At 37.4% G+C, this 21,009-nt stretch overlaps 1 protein-coding gene across 17 annotated transcripts in view; it reads left to right on the top strand.

Moving 5' to 3' along the window:
- Positions 1-20,673, top strand: part of MBNL1 (muscleblind like splicing regulator 1) — a 169,030-nt gene extending 148,357 nt beyond the window's left edge. For 7 of the 17 annotated variants that reach the window (XM_015568743.1, XM_006771121.2, XM_015568736.1 and 4 more), the window contains 7 exons: positions 2,996-3,253; positions 4,389-4,442; positions 5,315-5,468; positions 9,266-9,301; positions 9,987-10,081; positions 13,210-13,284; positions 17,238-20,673. In XM_015568743.1, the coding sequence (XP_015424229.1) occupies positions 2,996-3,253; positions 4,389-4,442; positions 5,315-5,468; positions 9,266-9,301; positions 9,987-10,081; positions 13,210-13,266 (654 nt within the window). In that variant the 3' untranslated portion in view covers positions 13,267-13,284; positions 17,238-20,673. The remainder of the gene's footprint in view (positions 1-2,995; positions 3,254-4,388; positions 4,443-5,314; positions 5,469-9,265; positions 9,302-9,986; positions 10,082-13,209; positions 13,285-17,237) is intronic. The other 10 variants (XM_006771123.2, XM_015568738.1, XM_006771122.2 and 7 more) reach the window with 7 other exon arrangements.
- The last annotated feature ends 336 nt before the right edge of the window (positions 20,674-21,009 follow it).

Here is a 21,009-nt window from a genome sequence, read left to right as displayed (position 1 = left end):
AATGAAATGTAGTACTTAAGTGTTTTCAGTGAATATCTTCATTGAAATGATGCTTTTTGCCATGAAAGAACCTCTTATTCATTTTCTATGCAAATATTTAAAACTTACCTGATTTAAATAACAAATCCTGCCTTAATACTTATAGAGTAAAAGACTCAACCCATATTCTTCTTAATTGAAGCATATTATGTGTCTAGCTAAATGGATGGAATTATTTTAATCTAGGTTTGAAAAGCCACTTACTGAACTATAAAAAGTACTTACACTGTTGATCCTCTAATGCCATTTCTGTACATTTATCCTTAGAAAACGATCAGAAAATGCCTATAGTCATGAATGTATTCTTTGCAATATTTATGGTATTTGGGAATATTGGAAATGATTTGGATGTTCTCTGAAAGTTACTTATATGATACACATCTATTTGATGGAATTCGATGCAGCCATAGAAAAATGATTACTGTGGACACTTAGTAAAATGAAAAGTGTTTAGCAAAAGCAGGTCACTGAGTAGGAGCTACGCAGATGACTGCATGAGATTAGAAAAAGAACCGTAATGTTGTTAGCATTTTCAAATTTAGTTTTACCTTCTGTGTTCCAAATTGTACAAGTTCTTATCCAGATTTTAATCACAAGATCAAATTTGTTGAAATTTTGTGTGTCAATTATATTTTGCTAATAGAATTCTATATCTAAGAGATTTCTTTTGGGGATCAGCAGAGTCTAAAGTTTTCTTGCATTTATCAGAGAAATCAGGCCAAACCAGCCCCTCTGGCCTGTAGCTCGCACAAGTACAGGTTTTCACAAGAGATTTTTACTTCTTCTTTACTTTTCAAAGACAAGAATAATGGGAGAACAGCTATTTCAGTATATTTCTTCTGTTTCATATCCCATGTCTGGGAAAACCTTAAGCTGGGGGCGGGGGGAGAAAGACAACACATATCATTCAAAAGCATTTGACAAAATTATTTGAAGTTCAGAAAAGGGTGGCTTCAGAACAAATTCTAAACTAATTGCTAGTTACCAACTCTGCTTAGTTTCAGAATTCTCCCTTATTGCATCCCACAAGCAAGTACAAAATTGTAATAAATCATTACAATAAACCTTTAAATGAAATGGAATAAAATAGGGTTGTCAGTAACTTCCTAAGTCATATTTATATTCTTTTTTTTTAAGTCCTCACCTGAGGATGTTTTTAATTGATTTTTTCAGAGAGAGTGGAGGGGAGGGAGGGATAACTGAAGGGGAGAGAAACATCAATGTGAATGGGAGAAACACATCAGTTGGTTGCCTCCTGCATGCACCCTGATCAGGGCCTGAGATCAAGCCTGCAACCATGTCTGGGAATCAAACCCTAGACCCTTGGGTCCAGGGCTGATGCCCTAACCACTGAGAAAACAGGCCAGGGACATATTTGTATTCTGGATATCTCTCAGATTATCTAGCACAGAGTAGTTTATTCAATGATTTTTGTAAATTAAATAAATTGAATGAGGTGGTGAATAGAGTTGGCTCATTGGTAGATATGTGGAATACAAAGCTTTAGCTAGTTTGAGGTTTCCAAATAGTGCAAGATGTCATTTCTAATGTTCTTTTCAAGGAGTAGCATGATGCAGATTACACAGTCCTTTTTAAAGGAAGCAGACAATAGGATATGAATATAATGGGGAAAAGGTCTAAAATGAAATGTGATCATTTTATGTACACACATCCAGGAAAACCGCTGCTTTTAAAATAGTAACAGGATTCCCATTCCTCTTTCTTGCTGAAATCCAAAGTAAAGTGCTCGGGTCTTTATTTGCTCAGTTTGTAAAAACAGTGAAAACTAAAAACCATTTCCTTGAAGCCTGAAGCAGGAACATGAAAATGTTAAAAGAACATTCCATGTTTTAGAAGGCCCTCTTGTGGTAAAGAGGTCAAACTATCCCAAATGAAGACAGTTTTGGAAACCTGACAGGAGCAGCCACCATGACAGACTTTATTAATAATAATAGTAAGAGTCGAAATTGAGCAAATGAATGCGAAATAGTCCATTTTCACCTTTCCTCCTTGGCCCCATGGCAAAATTGAAAGACATAAAACAAATAGGCAATAACAAAAATTAATCTTTTCCCACCTGCTTTATATAACTACAAAGTAAATATCTAATGATAAAAATAAAAAAATAAAAAAAGCTCCTGGCAACATTTTACTAAAAAGCTATCAAATTTTTGCTTTATACATTTTCACTTCAGAGTAATTTCAGATTAGCACAAAAGTTGCAAAAATAGAACTGAGTGTTCCTGCCTGTTCTTCACCCAACTTACCTAAATAGTAACATCTTACATAACCATAGAGCCATTTATAAAACCAGATTAGCATTGCTATGCTGCCGTTAGCCAATCTACAGAGCTTAATCAGGTTTCATCATTTGTCTTAACAGCATCCTTTCTCTGACTCCAGAGCTGTCCAATCTGCGCCTTTCTCTGTCTTTCATGACCTTGACCTTTTGGAAGAGTACTGGTCAGTTATTTTGTAAAATATCCTTCCATTTCAAGTGTGTCTGCAGTTTCCTCGTGATTACTTTCAGGTTATGCATTCTCAGCAGTCATACAACCAAAGCGATGGCATGCCCCTTTTTCAGTGCCTCGTAAAAGTAGGTACTTGAACATCTTGTTACCGGTGATGTTAACTTTGGTCACCTGGCGTCTGCCAGACTCCTGTACTGCAATGTTGCTTTTTTTTTTCCCCTTAGTAACGAATAAATATACCGACATATTTTACATTAGGTGTTTAACATAATTAGTATCATAAATGCATTTTCCTGCTCATGGGCATTCTACTGAAAAGGAGGAATTTTTCAAGCTGTTTTGTTCTCTGTTTGCAAATGCTCGTTTCCCTTTTCATCCGTGGCCTTCTCTCACCAGTCTTGCACCGTCAGTGAGAATCCTCAAGACAGATTCAACTTGTTCCATGTTGATTGACCCCCCCCCCCTTGCACTTCATAACCTTGTAGGTATGTCGAGAGTACCAGCGTGGCAATTGCAACCGAGGAGAAAGCGATTGTCGGTTTGCTCATCCTGCTGACAGCACAATGATTGACACCAATGACAACACCGTCACCGTGTGTATGGATTACATCAAAGGGAGATGCTCTCGGGAAAAGTGCAAATACTTTCATCCTCCCGCACATCTGCAAGCCAAGATCAAGGCTGCCCAATACCAGGTCAACCAGGCTGCAGCAGCACAGGCTGCAGCCACCGCAGCTGCCATGGTGAGTAGGCACACCGGCCCACTCCTTGTTAGCAAAGTGAACAGGTGTCTCTGACGGCAGGCCCTTCCTTTATTAACCTTGTTTATTTATTTATTTATTTTTGCTGAAGATATGTTTGTTCAGGTATCCCAGACAATACCTAGCGCAGTTACCGTTCACAAAAGTGAGGGTAACTCCTCAAGTGGTTTCACATTGCTTCTACCTTTGGCCTAACTCTTAATCCTCTGTCTTACTCTGGATGGTAGGGTCTCTGACATTTCTGCTTTGTAAAGAACACCTGTCTCCTTTTCAGTTTAACGATATTGCCATCTCTGGTGCTCTTAGGTCTGCGTGCCATCTAATCAGCCAGTGTTCTCCTTCTTCGGTGCGCTCTTCTGCACACCATGGCTCTTCTCTCTCTATATATATCTTGCTTTTAACAGTCACATAATCTGAAACTATTTAGGAGAATTGCTCCCACAAAATTGTTTTTAGCATTAGCTGCAAGATTCGAACCACGTAGGCTCTCTAGATTGTCTTAAATAATATTGTGGCATAAACATAATTGTAAAAAGAGAGATGCTTAATGATGCCATTCTCTAGAAAGGAGAAAAAGAGGAGTTAGAAATGGGATCATTTAGAATAGATAAGAAACTCTGGTCTGAAGGTAAATTTTGAGGTGATCTCATAGCTGATTTTAACGAGCCCAGTCTTTGTTCTTCGCTTAGCTATTTTAATGTTGTCTCTTTCTATACATAAATATATGACTCGACCATTAAAATAGTCTTAAAGCACAATAATCATGAGAGAGGTCTTTTCTGTGTTTGTTTATGGATACTTGAGCAAAAATACAGAAGGCTGACTCTCTCCTCTCTTCCTTTCACTTTTTTTTTTTCTGTTAGAGTATCTTGTTTGTAATTAACTACAAAGAGGAGTTATCCTCCCAATAACAACTCAGTAGTGCCCTTATTGTGCATGCTTAGTCTTGTTATTCGTTGTATATGGCATTCCGATGATTTGTTTTTTTATTTGTTTTTTCTCACCTACCCAAAAATGCACTGCTGCCCCCATGATGCACCTCTGCTTGCTGTTTATGTTAATGCGCTTGAACCCCACTGGCCCATTGCCATCATGTGCTCGCTGCCTGCTAATTAAGACTCAGTCGGCTGTCAAATCACTGAAGCGACCCCTCGAGGCAACCTTTGACCTGGTACTATGACCTTTCACCTTTTAGCTTGGCATGTAGCTTTGTTGTAGATACAAGTTTTTTTTTTATAGTCAATTTTAATATATATAAATATATATTTTCTGTTATAAAGTTGCAAAGTACAATGAAAAACTGAGTGTGGTTTCCTGACAAAACTAGTGGAAAGACTATATAATCTAAGTACCTGGATGGATATCATACAATGAAAGATTCTGAAAGCCCAGCAGCCCACATTCAGTTTAACTACATTGTAGAACGTTCAAATGAAATACTTCAAGGACATTAAAATTGTAATTTTGACTGTATATTTATGTACCTCTTTGGTTAGCATGGCTTTAGCGATAGAATTATTTACTTTTTAATATTTAAAGTTCAGTGTTCAAGAAAAAAAAAACTTGCATGCTCTGGGACATTTGCATGTCTAGGTAGAGCTGGGGGCGGGGCAGAGTGGGATCAGTTTTTATTTGACCTGTTTCATTCACTCCTTACAATTAACGATTAACATTGCTTATACTTGTCAATCCTCATGGAGCTCACAGTGCAGCTTTTCTTCTCTTCCTAAATCAGTGGCTTCTCAGAGAAAGCCCGAAGCATTATGGGACTTAAAACACTTAACGCATTGTAACAAGTGCTCATGAACTAGTGGGGTTTTTGTTGTTTTTGTTTTTGATAAAAATAATGCTTCCTTTAAAGCTTTTATCTTGCGTTTGTTTTAAAAATTGTTTGTTTATTGGATCCGCCCCCCCCCATGGGTAGTTAAGTGCTCTGCTGCTTGCTTGCTCATGCTTCCTAACAATTTTAGCCTTCAACTGATTTTTCTTTTTTCTTTTTCTCTTTTTACTGGCATTTGTTTTTTATACTCGTTCACTAAACAGGGAATTCCTCAAGCTGTACTTCCCCCATTACCAAAGAGGCCTGCTCTTGAAAAAACCAACGGTGCCACCGCAGTCTTTAACACTGGTATTTTCCAATACCAACAGGCTCTAGCCAACATGCAGTTACAACAGCATACAGCATTTCTCCCACCAGGTAAGGGGTTTGAGTCTGTTTGTACATGAATCAGCCCATCCACATAGTGTCCTACTGGTAGAGCAGATAAAGCAGCCGTGCCCTCAATTTGTTGTTAGTCATAAATAAGGTGGAAGGTAAGGTGCGACAGTGAGACCTTCTCGGAGGTATCTCATGTGGTTTTCCTTAGAGACTAAGAAGTGTAGCTTCATGAACCATGGGTGAAAGATCAGTGATGTTTTATGTACTTATTTTTGTTGGTGCAATTTAGAATCGAAATGGAGCGCTTTTTGTTTTTTCTTTCCTCAAACGTGTTGTATGTGTGTCAGGCTACTGTATGACGCTTTCTGCTGTAAGACCCCTTTGCCTTCATGATTCCAAAGAGTCCATTCGAATTCTTTGAAATGACACCTGCAGTTTTGATTTTTGATTTGTCAGCCCTTTTGTCCTCAAGGTGGAGAGAAAAAAACTGCCTGTATTCTAGGGCTCTTAAAAGTGTTCTCTTCAGTGCCAATCAGTGCATGGCTTACGATCCCAATTGATCCTAAACTAATATTGAAATAGCTGTAAGTGCCCAGTGAAAATAACATTTATTCTTGAGTCGTACATTTGTTAATTTCAACTTAGACACATAAACACTCTAGAACTATCCACAAGGTTATGAAATTTAAAAACATAAACTAATCAGTCATTTACTGACCTGGATATTTTTTAAGTCATTCTTCATCTACTTCAGAAAATACATATTAACTTCCTTGTAATCTGAAATTCAACTAACCGGAGACCAAGACCATTTCCCTCTTTACCTCTTAACCTTACAAAAAAATATTATCATGGGTTCTGAGACTTATTTAATAAAGTAATTTTTATTTTTTTAGTTAAATTAATATATTTTTAATAGGTGTGTCAAAGATCCAGACCCATTTGTATATAACACTATTGGCAGTGCATTAAGTTCATAATACCATGAGGGAATGTGATCATTTGTTTTTTAAATAATAAAAAAAGAATAAATTATATTCTCATTAATTTTCTCTGAGCACAATTTTTTACATTGTGCGTCTTTGGAAACTGGTCATCCATATATATAGAATATGTAGTAGCACTCAATGAGCTAGAATATTCCACTAACTAAAATATCCCACGCTCTAGGCACTGTAAATAAACCATATCTGTACTCATAAAATAATATCTATCAAATTGAAGTTTGTCCACTTTCAAATTAAAATAAAACCATTTAGATCTGTAGGGTATATTTTTTTTGTATTCTGAGTTAAAAATCACACTTATATTTTATAATATTAAAACATATTCTTCAACATATGTAATTTTCCAGAGATTTCTGAAATTAATCTTTTTGCTCTTGTTAAAATTGCCATGCCCCTAAATTTATGCTGTCTCCATCACAAAATCCATCAATTTTTCTATAGTCAGATCTCTAGATAAAATTTCAAAGAATTACACCTAATACTTATCATAATATACGTACATAAGCTTGAATTATCACATCTAAATTTGAACCTCCAACCAATTCTCCATTGTTCCTTTTTCTCTCTCCTACTTCTTTTCCTTCTCCTTGAAGTAATTTTAACTATGCATACATCTCAGTTGTAAATTTTTTCCTCATTGTTTTTCCTATATCGTCATACAGATCGATTTAAAAATTTAATCTTAAAAAGTCATGTAATTAAAGTAATGCACTCTTCAGAAACACACCATTCTGACATGCAAATACCTTTCATAGGGGAAATTCCAAATTGACAAATACAGTCATTTAAAGTTGGTCTTGTGCTGAATATTGAGGGAAAAGAATGTAATTGGCTATTTGTGCATCATTATAAGTAAATCAAACCATTTGATGTTAAAATGGACATCATGATCATTTCAAAAGTGATTTTTGTTTTTGGTAAGTGGGTCCTACAGCATTATGTCTTCATATTTGTGAGTTATTGCACCCTAGCTAGTATTTTCATTGCTGCCTTATGTTTATTTGCTGCAAACCCCTCCCCAAACTGTGTGCATTGGTTATAATGGTAATGAGGAAGATAACTCAAACTAAAATTCAAATAATAAAAGCTGCAGGGTTTTAGAGAGATAGGGTGAGGTTAACTTATTTTCAGCATGTGCAGGCTTAATTATGCATGGGGTGAAATATAGTAGGCAGACTGCAGCATAATTACAAATAAGAAATTTAAAACATAAAACCTTTGCAATATTTAAACTAGGTTTGATGTTCCTAAAATACCATGTTATTCTTTGTCACTCATCTTTTCACCCTCTCGCCCTCCCATTAGAGGAGAGTGCTTTCACAGGATCTAGACTCAGTTGTACAGTGTTCAGTTTGGCTTGCTCTACTGTCTCAAAGTATCGTCCCTGTTATTGCCGGTTTGTTTTGTTGTCTTTCACAAGTCTTTGACTCAGTAGCTGTAGCAAGTGGCAGAGGTGTTCAGGTGTCTTACGTAATGCCTGTCGCTGTAATAGAACTCCACCTGAGAGGCTGCCTCCTGAGCTCCATTACCGAGTTTAATCACTTCTCATTGTGGCCACAGTCTAATTGTGATCACAGACTCGCTGCAGCTGTCCCAGGGATGCCTGTGGAGGAGTCGGTGGCTGTCAATGGCAGCTTTGTTTGGTAGCGCTGTCTCTGACAGGACTCAATTGGCAGATATTTTTCTAACAAATGTTCATCCCAGATGCCGCTAGTATGTAAATAGGATGTGCCAAGATTCAGATAGAAGTGTAAAATCATTGGAAATATTAAAATCTCAAAGTCTAAAATAATGTCATAGGAAGAACAGAGATTCTGTAGTTGAGAAGATGCCCTGTACTTGGCAAAATAAATTAGTTTTTTTGTTTATATGTGACAAAGAAAAAGGAATATATATGGACTGTTAATTTAACATCATGGTCGAGGAATTGTGAACATCAGTGCTAACACCGCGTATGTCATGGATGTATCTTCGTTATCTCCCACTCAGGGTTTTTTACTGAAGTCTAATTACCAATTTTTGTGTGTGAAATTTGGCTAGAATATTTGCTATTCCAAGAAGTCCTGAGGGTCTAAACCAGCAGAGAAAACTAGTCTGTTTTCCTGGATACCAAGTAAATCGATTTGAAACATGAAAGTATCCCCTCTAAATATTCTTCCTGCATTTAAATTCCGAGCTCAGGCAGTACAGAAATTTCACTTTCTCTTTACCCATAACTCATTGCTTGGTATCCCTCCAAATAAAATGGCCATGTGGATGATCTTGCATGTCTGTGTGGTTGCTGCTACAGTGAACAGGAAAGTAAAACCAAGGGAATGAAAACGAATGTTCTGGTTTCCTTACATTGTTAAGTCAGCTTTGTGCACTGAATTATTCAGCATTTGAATAATAAATAATACGTTTAATTATTTAACATGTGCTCAATATAAAGAAAATGTTAATGAGTTCATATGTGAAAGTCAGAAATGGCAGAGCGGCAAGGTGGCTAGTCACCAGGTTAAAGCAAGACAAACGACAGTATTATTTTTAGAAGAATTAAGGTGGTTTAAATCCCCCCCCCAAATACTTGTATTTAATAAGGCAGCAATTAGGAGAAACAAAGTGTACCAGCAGACAGTTGAACTGGCTTTTATTCTTCACTCGAGACTAGTTCTAATTGATCACTGTGCTATTGTATGATTTGATTGTGCTGACAGTTACATGCCACTGTTCCCATAATAACAATTTTTCTTCTTTGTTCAAATGAATTTCCTAATTACACGTGTGATGGGATGTTTTAATTCTTTTCCCTTTCAAATCCACCTTCCTGTTGCAATGCATGATGGGCAGGCTCAATATTGTGCATGACACCCGCTACAAGTGTTGGTAGGTGCCAGCTTTGTTTCTTGATTATCTTAAACCTATGGTGCACCTCACAGCCCCTCAAAATCCACTGCTAAGTTTAACTTATATCTATTGGGCAAGTCCATTTCCCTTTTACTAACACCTGTCAATTAAATGTCATTTTCTATTTAATTGACACGGACTCACATAAATGTTTTCTTTACACACAACTTTCCTTTAGTCACCTTTGGTGGATTTTGATTGGACTATGAGTTCTAGTGTGTAAAAAAATCTATCTCATAAAAGTAATATGTTGTATATTTTTATAATAGTAAATAAGAAAAATTACTTTCATTCAGTTAACTATATATATATATATGAAGTAATTACCTGTATGTTGACTTAGATTTAGAATGTCTATGAACACTATATAAAATTCTTGTTTGTGACTTAGCAAAGTTAGCCTGTTTGTGTCAATTTTCTTCATTTGATGGTAACAAGCTTTTTTTTCCCCTTTTTTTTTCTCTTTCATCTCCCTTCCCCTTCTCTCCTTGGAATGTTGTCCTGCTTTGCGCTGTGATTGCATGTCACTCGCTGGTGATGATGTCCCGTCACATGGCTTATTGCTGTGATAAATACCATACCCAATTATCTCCTCCATGTTGCCATGGTTTCCATATTGCTACACTCTTCTGTATGTTTGCTTATATGATTTTCCCTCCGAAAGTTCCCATGGTGCACGGTGCTACGCCAGCCACTGTGTCCGCAGCAACAACATCTGCCACAAGTGTTCCCTTCGCTGCAACAGCCACAGCCAACCAGGTTTGCTAATTTACAGCTTTGTTTCTTAAAAACCAACTCTGATAGGGCTCAATGCAGTAGCCCTTACGCACGGGGATTTCCCACTGAGGTCAGTGGGAATCGTGTGTACGTGAGGGCTGTCGTGGGTGCTTTAATAGCATGGGGTTTCAAAGATTCCTCTTGTTGGCCTACACATTCTCTCTACGATGAGCAGCAGAATGCTTTTTTGCCGTTTATAAGTGCTCCAAAGTTGTCGCAGCTCCATTTCTAAAGCTACTAAAATTATATTTACACAAGCAATTCTCATTTGGTCTCAACCAAACATGCAGGTATTTTGACTGATCAAAAAATGTAGCTAATTTTACGGGTTTTTTTTATTATTAATATCTGGTATGTACAGTTTCTCAATTCTTGCCTAAATTCTTAATGTGAAGCACAATATTTAAATATCTAACATATGCCACAAAGAAACACTCTTGTAAATTGAGTTTGTTATAAATTTGTTAAAGTTTTGTCTGTTAAGCAGATTGCATATTCAAAATAGATTAAATTCATGTTCACATTTTGATTCTTAGTTCTTTAAATGAAAAAAAAAATTTCTATCATTGCCCACCTTAAATCTTGGGGAATTATGAAGGAAAAAGACAATCAATTCTGTGTTCCATACATGTTGTAGAATAACAATTACACAGGTTACTTTTAAGTAAAAGGGACCTGTTTCAGAAATTTAAATTTAATGGTATACGAGAATGACTATTTTTTAAATATGTTTTATTGATTTTTTTACAGAGAGGAAGGGAGAGGGACAGAGAGTTAGAAACATCGATGAGAGAGAAACATCGATCAGCTGCCTCCTGCACACTCCCTACTGGGGATGTGCCCGCAACCAAGGCACATGCCCTTGACCGGAATCGAACCTGGGACCCTTGAGTCCGCAGGCTGATGCTCTATCCACTGAGCCAAACCGGTTAGGGCGAGGATGACTATTTAAAAGAGAATGATTATTGAAATATTTATAATTTTAAAATTGACATTGATTCAATGAACATTGTCATTGAATCAAGTTTACATAAAGTAGGTTTTGGCTTGAGTATCCAGATATATTTGTTATGAAAGCAAAGTTCAGTAGTGTTAATAGCATATGAAAAAATTTAGAGCCAAATCAAACTTCATATAACCCACAGACTATGGTTAAACGTAGCCAAGTGAATCTCCAAAGAGCCCGTATGAGATGAGAATCAACACGTTGCCCTTTGGGAAAAGAAGGCCAATTAAATGCCATTTGAATATGTAGTTATTGCTATGAGGAATAGCCACCCTTATTTCTACAACACACTGTATTCTGTTGAAGAACTAAAAACTATTAGGACAGCCATTGAAAACTTTCAAAAGCAGTATAGGGATGCATCTTAAAGATTCCCACAAGCTTTAAACATTTCTTGGCAAAGACCATTCAGTAGTTTTCCTGCAGCTTGTCAAAATAGCCCTGGATATATGCTAACACATCAGGCTCATTTACAAGAATGCTAGATTGTGCATATGTAGCATGTTAGTAAGTAATCTACGGCAGACATTTCTTAATGGATTCAATGCAATCCATTTATGGGGTAGATCGATGATGCCAAATTCTCCTGTGTGTACCATGCATGACTGTAGAATTGCTGGTGTAAGCAGAACTATAGCAAAGCAAATTCCAACATGCCCTTGGCCACCTGGGTTGTAGGGGACACTTTACTTTTTTTGCATTGTGCTGTGACCATTTCATGCATAATCTTGGGTCTTCATACTGTTTTACAACCAAAAGAAAGACAAGGGAATGGATATATATATACACACATATATTATATCTACATATACATACATATGTATATGCCTACAGTACATTAGCGATGCTGGAAATAGCTGATGCCACAAAATGCAGCCTGCATGCTTGCAGAAGTTTATAGCTGGCCCTTCATCTGCATCGAGTGGTGGTGTTGAAGGTCCTTGGTATGTTTCGACAGCCCCATCCCTGATGCTTCTACACTGTTGGGTGCAACATCCTGTCCTGCAGCAGCAGGAAAAATGGTATGAGAAGCTTCATTATGCTTGGAGCACATTTTCGTGCCATTTGCCAATGCTGTAAAACTGTGTAAAGATGTCAAGCTGAAAAATGGAAATAAAAGTGAGACCTATTAATTTACACTCCAGACGGTGGATTGTAATATGTTGCCTTAGTCTAGGACCTCTAAATTGAAACAACAACGAAAATGCCTTCATGTATGTGATCTCACTATCCTCCCACCAACCTTGCTGTGACATGGGATTCGTGCCAGTTTGTAGGTGACGAAACTTAAGCATAGAGTAATGAAGGGCTTTGCTCAAGGTTACACGGTAGGAAATGGGTCACTAGTGTTAGAGCCCGTGCTTCCAGTCCTCTGAGAGTCCTTATCTCTGGTGCTGCCACTCCCGTTAGCAGCCGTAATTCTGCGTTGGGGGAGAATCAGGCTACATATTGGAAGCTCTTGGCTTTGGGGACTATTGAAAGAAGTCACCTCTCTATTGGTTTCTTATTGTATTTTCTCTCAAGATTTTTAATTCTCTTGCCCATTTATAATACAAAAAAAAGGGGGCAATCAGGATTCAGAAATAGGTTGTGATGTAAATTGATGCTCTTACCCAGTTCTCTTGAAGTACGCCTCTGTAATTCCTACCCGGTATTTTAAATTGGAAAGGAAGTTAGATCCCATAAGTTGAACCAAAGAAAATGTTAGAAATTGGTTGCACAAAAGTAGGCAAGACATTTTCTACTTTGCTGTTTGGATTACTGAATAACTCAAACCACAGGGGTGTGGGTGTGTGTGTGTGTAGGCCAACAAAAAGGGCTTCTTTTAATTACTGCTCTGCATGAATTTTCGATAGTTTTACTTCTCTTACTTCTTAAAATCCGATAACATTGGTAGAATAGTATTTAACACAAAGATTTTAAAACTGAGTTGCTACTTTGACATTATGTTTACATTAACTTACTGTTCTGTTGACCAGATAAGGACTGTCACCTGACAGCTGAATTTCACTTTTCTTAAGAAATTTAATATCGAAATGTTTTCATCTCTTGATTGTTGGCTTGCTTGCATGGATCATTCATTAAATAATTTTTTATTTGCTAGATACCCATAATATCTGCCGAACATCTGACTAGCCACAAGTATGTTACCCAGATGTAGAATTTTCATCACTAAACAGTAAGTTTATTATGTGATACGTTGTATATATTCATGATGGTATTTTTTAACAATAGCATCTATGTAATGCATTTAAGAAAATGTTTGCAAACTTTCAGAGAAAGTACTTATGCAGAGCTCATATTTTTATCTTAGATGGGTTATGAGGGGTTTTAGCATACAAATTCGTAATAAATATGTTTATATCACTTAAATACACATAATACTTAGGGAAGGTAAATTTTGTTTTTAGTTTATATTAGAAATAGACCACAGGCCTGAAGAAAAAATATGACTTAAATCGATCAGGGGCTAGCAAACTTTTTCTTAAAAGACCATAGTAAATATTTTTGGCTGTGTGTGCCACCTGGTTTCTGTCACCACTCTTTTCTGTTACAGCTACTCAACTCTGCAAGAAACAATATGTAAGCGGAAGGGTGTGGCTCTGTTCCAATAAAACTGTACTTGCAAAAATAGGTAACATACCCTGACCAGTTTGGCTCAGTGGATAGATCGTCGGCCTGCAGACTGAAGGGTCCTGGGTCAATCCCAGTCAAAGGCATGTACCTTGGTTGTGGGCACATCCCCAGTAGGGGGTGTGCAGGAGGCAGCTGATCGATGTTTCTAACTCTCTATCCCTCTCCGTTCCTCTCTGTAAAAAAATCAATAAAATATTTTTTTTTAAAAAAAATAGGCAACAAATAGGCTGTATTTGGCTCACAGGCAAGAATTTCCTGATCCCTTTTGTAGATCCTCGTTTTTTGGGGTGTGTGGGGGGGAGTTTATTCTTAAATGAGAACATGCTTCACCTCACAGTATCATTAGAATGCAAACAGTGTGACTTTAAATAAATTTATACAGCCCCTTGGCAATGGGCAAGGAGACACCTGTTTGGTGGTGGTGCTCTTATATCAGTCAGGGGCAAAGCAGAGGTACAGTTCTTCATTCATCCTAGCTTAATGCCTATGTTGGAGGCCAGATTGCTTCATGCCTGAGGCACATAAAAAAAAAAAGAAATATATACACACACTCATATATATGCATACGCACACCTAAACATCCAAATGCGCTCTAGGTACTCTGAAATAGTCACCTTGGCAGATCATATAATTTCTGAAAATGTGGCTATTGCTCAAAAATGATGTGAAAGTCTTGGGGCTGGTCTTCAGACACACTGACTTAGACACTTTGCAAAGGTGGTCATTTTCCATGCTTAAAGGATATGCGTGTGTTGTTTTCAGTATGCATGCATCCAAGTTTGCATATATGCTCAGAAGCACATTAGGTAATTATGTTTATATTTTAAAAGAGCCACAACATTTAAAACTGTCTCTGGTGAATAAGATGGGTGGTCATTCTCTGCTGCTTCCTTTCATTCATTTCTTTTCATTAACACATTTGCAAGTGACTTTTGGGTGCTACTATGTGTTAGCGACCATGTCAGTGAGATAAAGATGAATAGGCAAGGAAATCAAGATGTAAATTTCAGCACACTGTATTAAAATAAGAAAGGTTTGAATAAATTTTTCTTGGAGCAATGATAAAGGAGCAACTCTCCCAACAGAGTCAGAAAGTAAGAGAATTCGGACAAAGAAGGTGGTCGCAGAGAGAAGAGAGGAGACAGGGGCCTCACAGGAGAAGGGACAGAGTGCTGTGTCAGGAGACCGGAGAGAACCAGTTCAGAGGCCCTTGTGATAATAACCCAAACGAAGGCTAGCAAAGGCTGAGCCCATGCAGAGGAGGATAGAAAATATTTGGGAGCGATTTAAGAAAGAAAGGAGGGACTCTGTGTGAGAAGTACTACCAAAGACATGCTACACTACAGTCATGAAGTAAATGACTGAAAATGGTTTTGTCTGTTTCATAAGCTCTCTCTATGCAGTTCTGATAATAAGGTTTATTATTCTGAACAATAGCCACATGTTTGAATAAGCATATTAATTTGTAGTATGTAGGTTTGGAAGAAGAGTTCTTTTTACATTAAAAAATCTGTTTCAAGTTTTTATAGTCATTTGGATATATATATACATCCTATTTGGTATATATTCTATTTCTTAGCAGTAATCCAGGTTGCAAAAAATGATACCAAATGACCTTAAGTCCAGCACTTAGCAAACCAGTGGATTTGTCTGTATTGAAGCTTAGGCTCTTCGTAGTATACTAGAGGCCTGGTGCATGACATTTGTGCACTGGGGGCGGGGAGGGGGCCCTTCAGCCTGGGCTGTGCCCTCTTACAGTCCAGGACCCCTTTGGGGATGTCCGCCTACCGGCTTAGGCCCACAGCCTTAGGCCCACTCCTGGTAGAGGGCCTAGGCTGGCAGGCGGACATCCCCCAAGGGGTCCTTAGTGTTGCTGTACTCACCAGCCAAGAGCCTGGCTTCTGGCTGAGCAGTGCTCTCCCTGTGGTAGCACACTGACCACCAGGGGGCAGCTCCTGCGTTAAGCGTCTTCCCCCTGGTGGTCAGTGCGCATCATAGCGACCAGTTGTTCCACCATTTGGTTGATTTGCATATTAGGGTTTTATTATATAGGATTTATATAACAAATGATTGGTTCTTTTCATGAGTTGCAATATTTAAACTTTTTTAAAATATATTTTTATTGATTTCAGAGAGGAAAGGAGAGGGAGAGAAAGATAGAAACATCAATGATGAGAGAGAATCATTGATTGGCTGCCTCCTGCATGCCACCTACTGGGGATCGAGCAACCCAGGCATGTGCCCTTGACCAGAATCGAACCTGGGACCCTTCAGTCCCCAGGCCAACCCTCTGTGCACTGAGCCAAACCGTCTAGGGCTAAACTGGTTTTGAGTGCAGCAAAACGGTGGTTTCTTTCATTCTCAAGGTTGTATTCTAAAGTATGCTTTTAATATGTGGACTCTCTGATGAGAACGAATTTTGTATAAAAAACAGATCTACTTACAAGTACAATCTATTTCACTTAAATTTGTCAGGAACTTGAGGAATGATATTACTTTTTCTTGGCTGTAGGAAAAAATTGCTCCAAATGTTAAATGATCCAAAATAGTTAAAAGTATTATTCTTTTTTCTTTTTTTAAAATATATTTCTTTATTGATTTCAAAGAGGAAGGGAGAAGGAGAGAGATAGAAACATCAATGATGAGAGAGAATCATTGATTGGCTGCCTCCTGCATACCCCACACTGGGGATGGAGCCCGCAACCCAGGCCTGTGCCCTTGGCCGGAATCGAACCTGGGACCCTTCAGTCCTCAGGCTGATGCTCTATCCACTGAGCCAAGCTGGCTAGGGCAAAAAGTATTATTCTTTTTCCCCTCTAAACACATAGTGTGCTAATCAAGCACCCAAATACACATGCTCCTCGACTCATGATGGGATTCAGTCCCCCTAAGCCCATTATAAGTTGAAATGCATTTAGTAAACCTCACCTATCCAACATCATAGCTTAGTAGCTGGTTTCTACTGAGTGCTTAGCATTCCCGCATCAGTGCAAAGTCAAATAAACGTAAGTCGAGCCCATCCGTAAGTCAGAGACCATTTGTAAGTCAGAGACCATCTATATAGTGAATCGCGTTTAATAGGGCTTGTTGCATGGATCTTAATTTTGTAAGCCAAAGCGTTACTCTTGAAACCTATTGACTTTAGCAGAGAAGTAAAATGAATTTAAATTCTGCCCCACCACGATAGCGCTAAAAAAGAGCTCAGCTATGTTTTGTCCCTTGATTCTGCAAATTTGTTTTACACTTTTAGCTTAGTCTTTGAGAAGAGTCTAGAATTTCACAAAGCTCTGCCTGTCATTGTATTCTCATAGAGAAGGTCAGCAAATTTAGATCCACTTGTACTTGTGCAGTGTTTCTTGTTTTTATATGCAGATGTTATAATGTGCATGCATTCGCACTAACTCAAGCAATATAATTTTCCTAGTAAGTATGTATTGGAAACTGTTTTGAGATGTCGCCTGTTTTAACAAAAACTCTGTCTTTTTTCCCTTGTAGATCATACTAAAGAGGAAAGGACAGTGTGCTTGGTTAGAGTAAAGGACGAGGTCATTAGCCATATTGTATATACCGTCCAGCAACCCCCACAAAAACCCCTCAGCCACAAGACATCCACATATTGCATGTTAACCAGAAGAGAAGACAACATGGGAACCCACTGCACACTGTTGCCTATACACTTTGTACATTTAATTGATATTCGTGCTGAGGTGATATACCTGTCTATCAAAGAACATCGTCTTTCTTTTCTAGCACAGAGTTATGCATTAAAAGATGCATACCTCACTAGTTTCCTAATAGATTCATGCCATCTTGAAAAGACAGACTATGGTGTAACCATGATTCTCTTATGTATTGGTACGTCTGTAGACCAAGGTATAATTTTTTAAAAATAAGTTTATTTCTTTCAAGGTTTACAAATAACAAAGGTGCACCTTGTATTTAAAATTGCCATTAGAGGTGAGAGCGTGCATGCACAGTCATTTTTGTTTAAGAGTAATATTTTTAATGTAATAGATTGTAAGATGCGGCGAGGGAGGGATCTGACAGAGATGAATGTGCCAAGCAAAACCACAACTGTGTATCTTTTAAAGCACATCATGGCTTTAAGTACCATGTTGTAAAGGATTCTCATGAAGTGCCATAGACTGTACATCAAATTAGAGTATTATTTCTTCAGTGTTATTGTTTTCAGAGCCACCTTTTGTTGCTTATTTGCTAGTACTAATCAGTCAAAGGGCACCATTCTTTTTTTTTTTTCTTCTTTTTTTTTGGAAACCAAAGCTGTCTCAGAAATGGCCAATGTAACCACAGTAACAATAGAACAGCACAACACAATTTCTCTCAATACAGATAAACTCACACATACTGGAGATATATATAATAGATTATATATATATAATTATTTTAATGCATTGTAGTGTAATATTTATGCATACTATACTGTCTAACATGATATTCAAAAGGGATATGCCATTTCTGAGACACGATAACAAAAAAAATGTTTGAGGAAATTATTTTGCTTCTATTTATAGCTCTGTCAAAGTCAAAAGACTATAAATGCTTTGCAAAAATGGTTCCACATCTGCTTAAATGCTTCACCACAGTCACGTTGAAAATAGTGACTCTAAACAAAGAAGAAAGCAGCACTGTCATCAGATGCATGATAAACCAAAATATGAAAACGGGGGGTGTTTCATTTACCTAGCAATCGGGTGGGTTACATACTTGGGGGGATTTTATATGTGATTTCTGTTTTGTTCAGATTAACTGCTTATAGCCTTAGAAAGCCTTTTACAAAATTATTAAAAAAAATAGATGTGCATTCAGTTTTTAAGAATGGATTCATCCAAAGGAATTCCCTTTTTGTGGTTTGGGTGTTGCAGCTAGTAAGGGTATTTTTGCTCTGGTCAGCAGTTCTGCCAGCTGCTGAAGTAGGGGCCAGGTCACTGGTAGTTATAGTGTGGAATGGGAGAGGTGAAAGTTCAGTTGTAGAACTTTCCATACTTCCAAGTTTACTGCAAGTTTTTATGCTTGAGAGAGATGCTTTCTAATATAAGACTGATGTGTTGATTTTACTGATTGTACTGTACATCTATTAAAGCCTTAGCTTATTACATTACGGGTTGGAACCCATACCAATGTAATTTCAATCGTGTTAAGAGAGTAATGGTGACTTCACATGTTATTGTAGTTAGTTACATTATAGAATATTACTTATTTTTCTTGTTAAAATGTAGTTTTTCATTTCCTACACTTATTAGATTTCATTTTGTATTAACAATTGAATACCATTTCAGTTTATAGACTCTTGTTTTATTAGATTTTACTGATGAATTTTTCAAAATACAAAAAAAAACTTTAAAGTAGTTTTTCCTTCATAACATACTCAGTTTTGAATTACATGTAGTGTCATATGAATATTCGTATTATTGTTAACTAAATGATTTATATTTTACTGATTTAATATTAAAGTGTAAGAATGTCAGTCATTGTTAGTTCTTGTCTAGTTTTCATTAAAAGAACAAAGATCTTTTATATGGATATCTTATAAATATATAATCATTGCTAAGTAAGAAGTTAAGTTGTTGCTATCGCAACCATCCTGGCAGACAATTGAGTAATATTTTGATGATTTATTTTGTTTGTAATTAGTTATTATAAGAGGATCTCTAGAACCTAGATATTAGAATAAAGTTTATTTTCTACTGTATCCATTTCAAATGTTAAAGTATTGTTTAATATTTTTGAAATCCCTGAATATCAGGCCTTGTTATAAATAAGCTGCATAATCAATAAATAGAACAAGGGACTTTTTGTTGATAATCCAAATACTCAAAGTTTACGTAATGAGAATTAAAGCGTGTGTGCAAACTCTTGAGGGTTGATTATGCTGCAATTGAGCATGTTGGGACGTCTAGAGAGAAGGTTGACTTTTTGCACTTCTGTATATAGTCAAAAGAGAGAAAACCTGTATAATAGTAAGATCTTATTTTGAATAAAAACGTCTATAATTACAAGGAGTTTTGTTAAGGCTAATAAAATGAGACTGAGCAAAATTGCTTGCAAAAGTGGCACCGAGTTAGCACTCCGTACCCCTTCCAAACATGTTGCTTTGCTTTTTGTGGACAGCTTGTAGTTTGCCAGGATTTTTTTCAGCTGGAAAGATAGGCCATCCTTCCGAGATCTCATGACTGACAAAAACTCCACTGGGCCAAATCTGCCTGAAGACCATTACCAAAAATAGCAGGTCCTTCAACCATTAAGGTGAAATCATGGATCAGATATTCCTTACATTTTTCAAAACTACTGCATGTTTCAAGCTTCAACGACAACAACAACAAAAAGGAAAGAACTATACTAAGGACGTATTATTCTAATCAGTTTCTGCCAATTTCAGTGGTTTATTGTTCACACGCGCACACACATACACACACACACACACCAATCTTCAAAACAAGTAATGACTTTCACAAAATTGAAACTATCAACAGGCAAACCAACAGCACAGTGTAGCTCTAGTTGTTGTGTGATTGTTTTTAATTGCCGTAGCAAGCCTGTTCTTTCAGCAGGTGAAAAGGTAAAACACAGTTCAAAGTTCATGGTTCTAATCTGCAACTCAGAAGCACTCAAAAAGTGAATGTGGTCACGGGCACTTGTTTAAGGAATCTGTGTAGCCAGCCCTCGCTCCCGCTGGCTCCCGCGTTGCACTTACCGGAAACCCCACCCCTTTCATCTGCTGACAGGACAGATGTGCTTGCTTTTACTCTTATGTAATCACAACTTACTTTCTGCTTGTAGTCGCTTACAATTATGTATTTTGTCTCTGGCTGCAATTTGTTTTACGCTTCTTTTATTATTACCGCAGTAGTTGACTTTGCTGTATGGAAAAATAAAGTGAAATTGCCCTAATAAAACTTCTCTTTCTTAAGTATCTTTGTGTCTCTGAGATTGAAGAGTAAGTTTTTTTTTTTGCGCCTTTCACATACGTGTGTGTGTGTGTGTGTGTGTGTGTGTGTGTCATTACGAACGCATCGTTATGAAAATGCATCATCCGGTTTTAACTGGCCGCAAGGAAGGTGATGCATCACTGTCTTTCTCGCCGACCCTCCTTTGATGCCAGAAATGAGAATGTGAATCCTGATGTGTTGCCATCCCACGCCCATCGCTTCCTGGGAGATCTTGCCCTCCCCTCCCCTTACACACTAAGTGCCGTGTGGTTGGACTTTAGGTGTAGGGGGGAAACTATAAGAGAAAAAAGAAATTGTCT

This window comes from Myotis davidii, unplaced genomic scaffold (assembly GCF_000327345.1).
Source record: "Myotis davidii unplaced genomic scaffold, ASM32734v1 scaffold245, whole genome shotgun sequence".
NCBI classification, from domain to species: Eukaryota; Metazoa; Chordata; class Mammalia; order Chiroptera; family Vespertilionidae; genus Myotis; species Myotis davidii.
The sequence above is the reverse complement of the archived record's forward strand: the minus strand, read 5'-3'. Positions and strand labels throughout refer to the sequence as shown.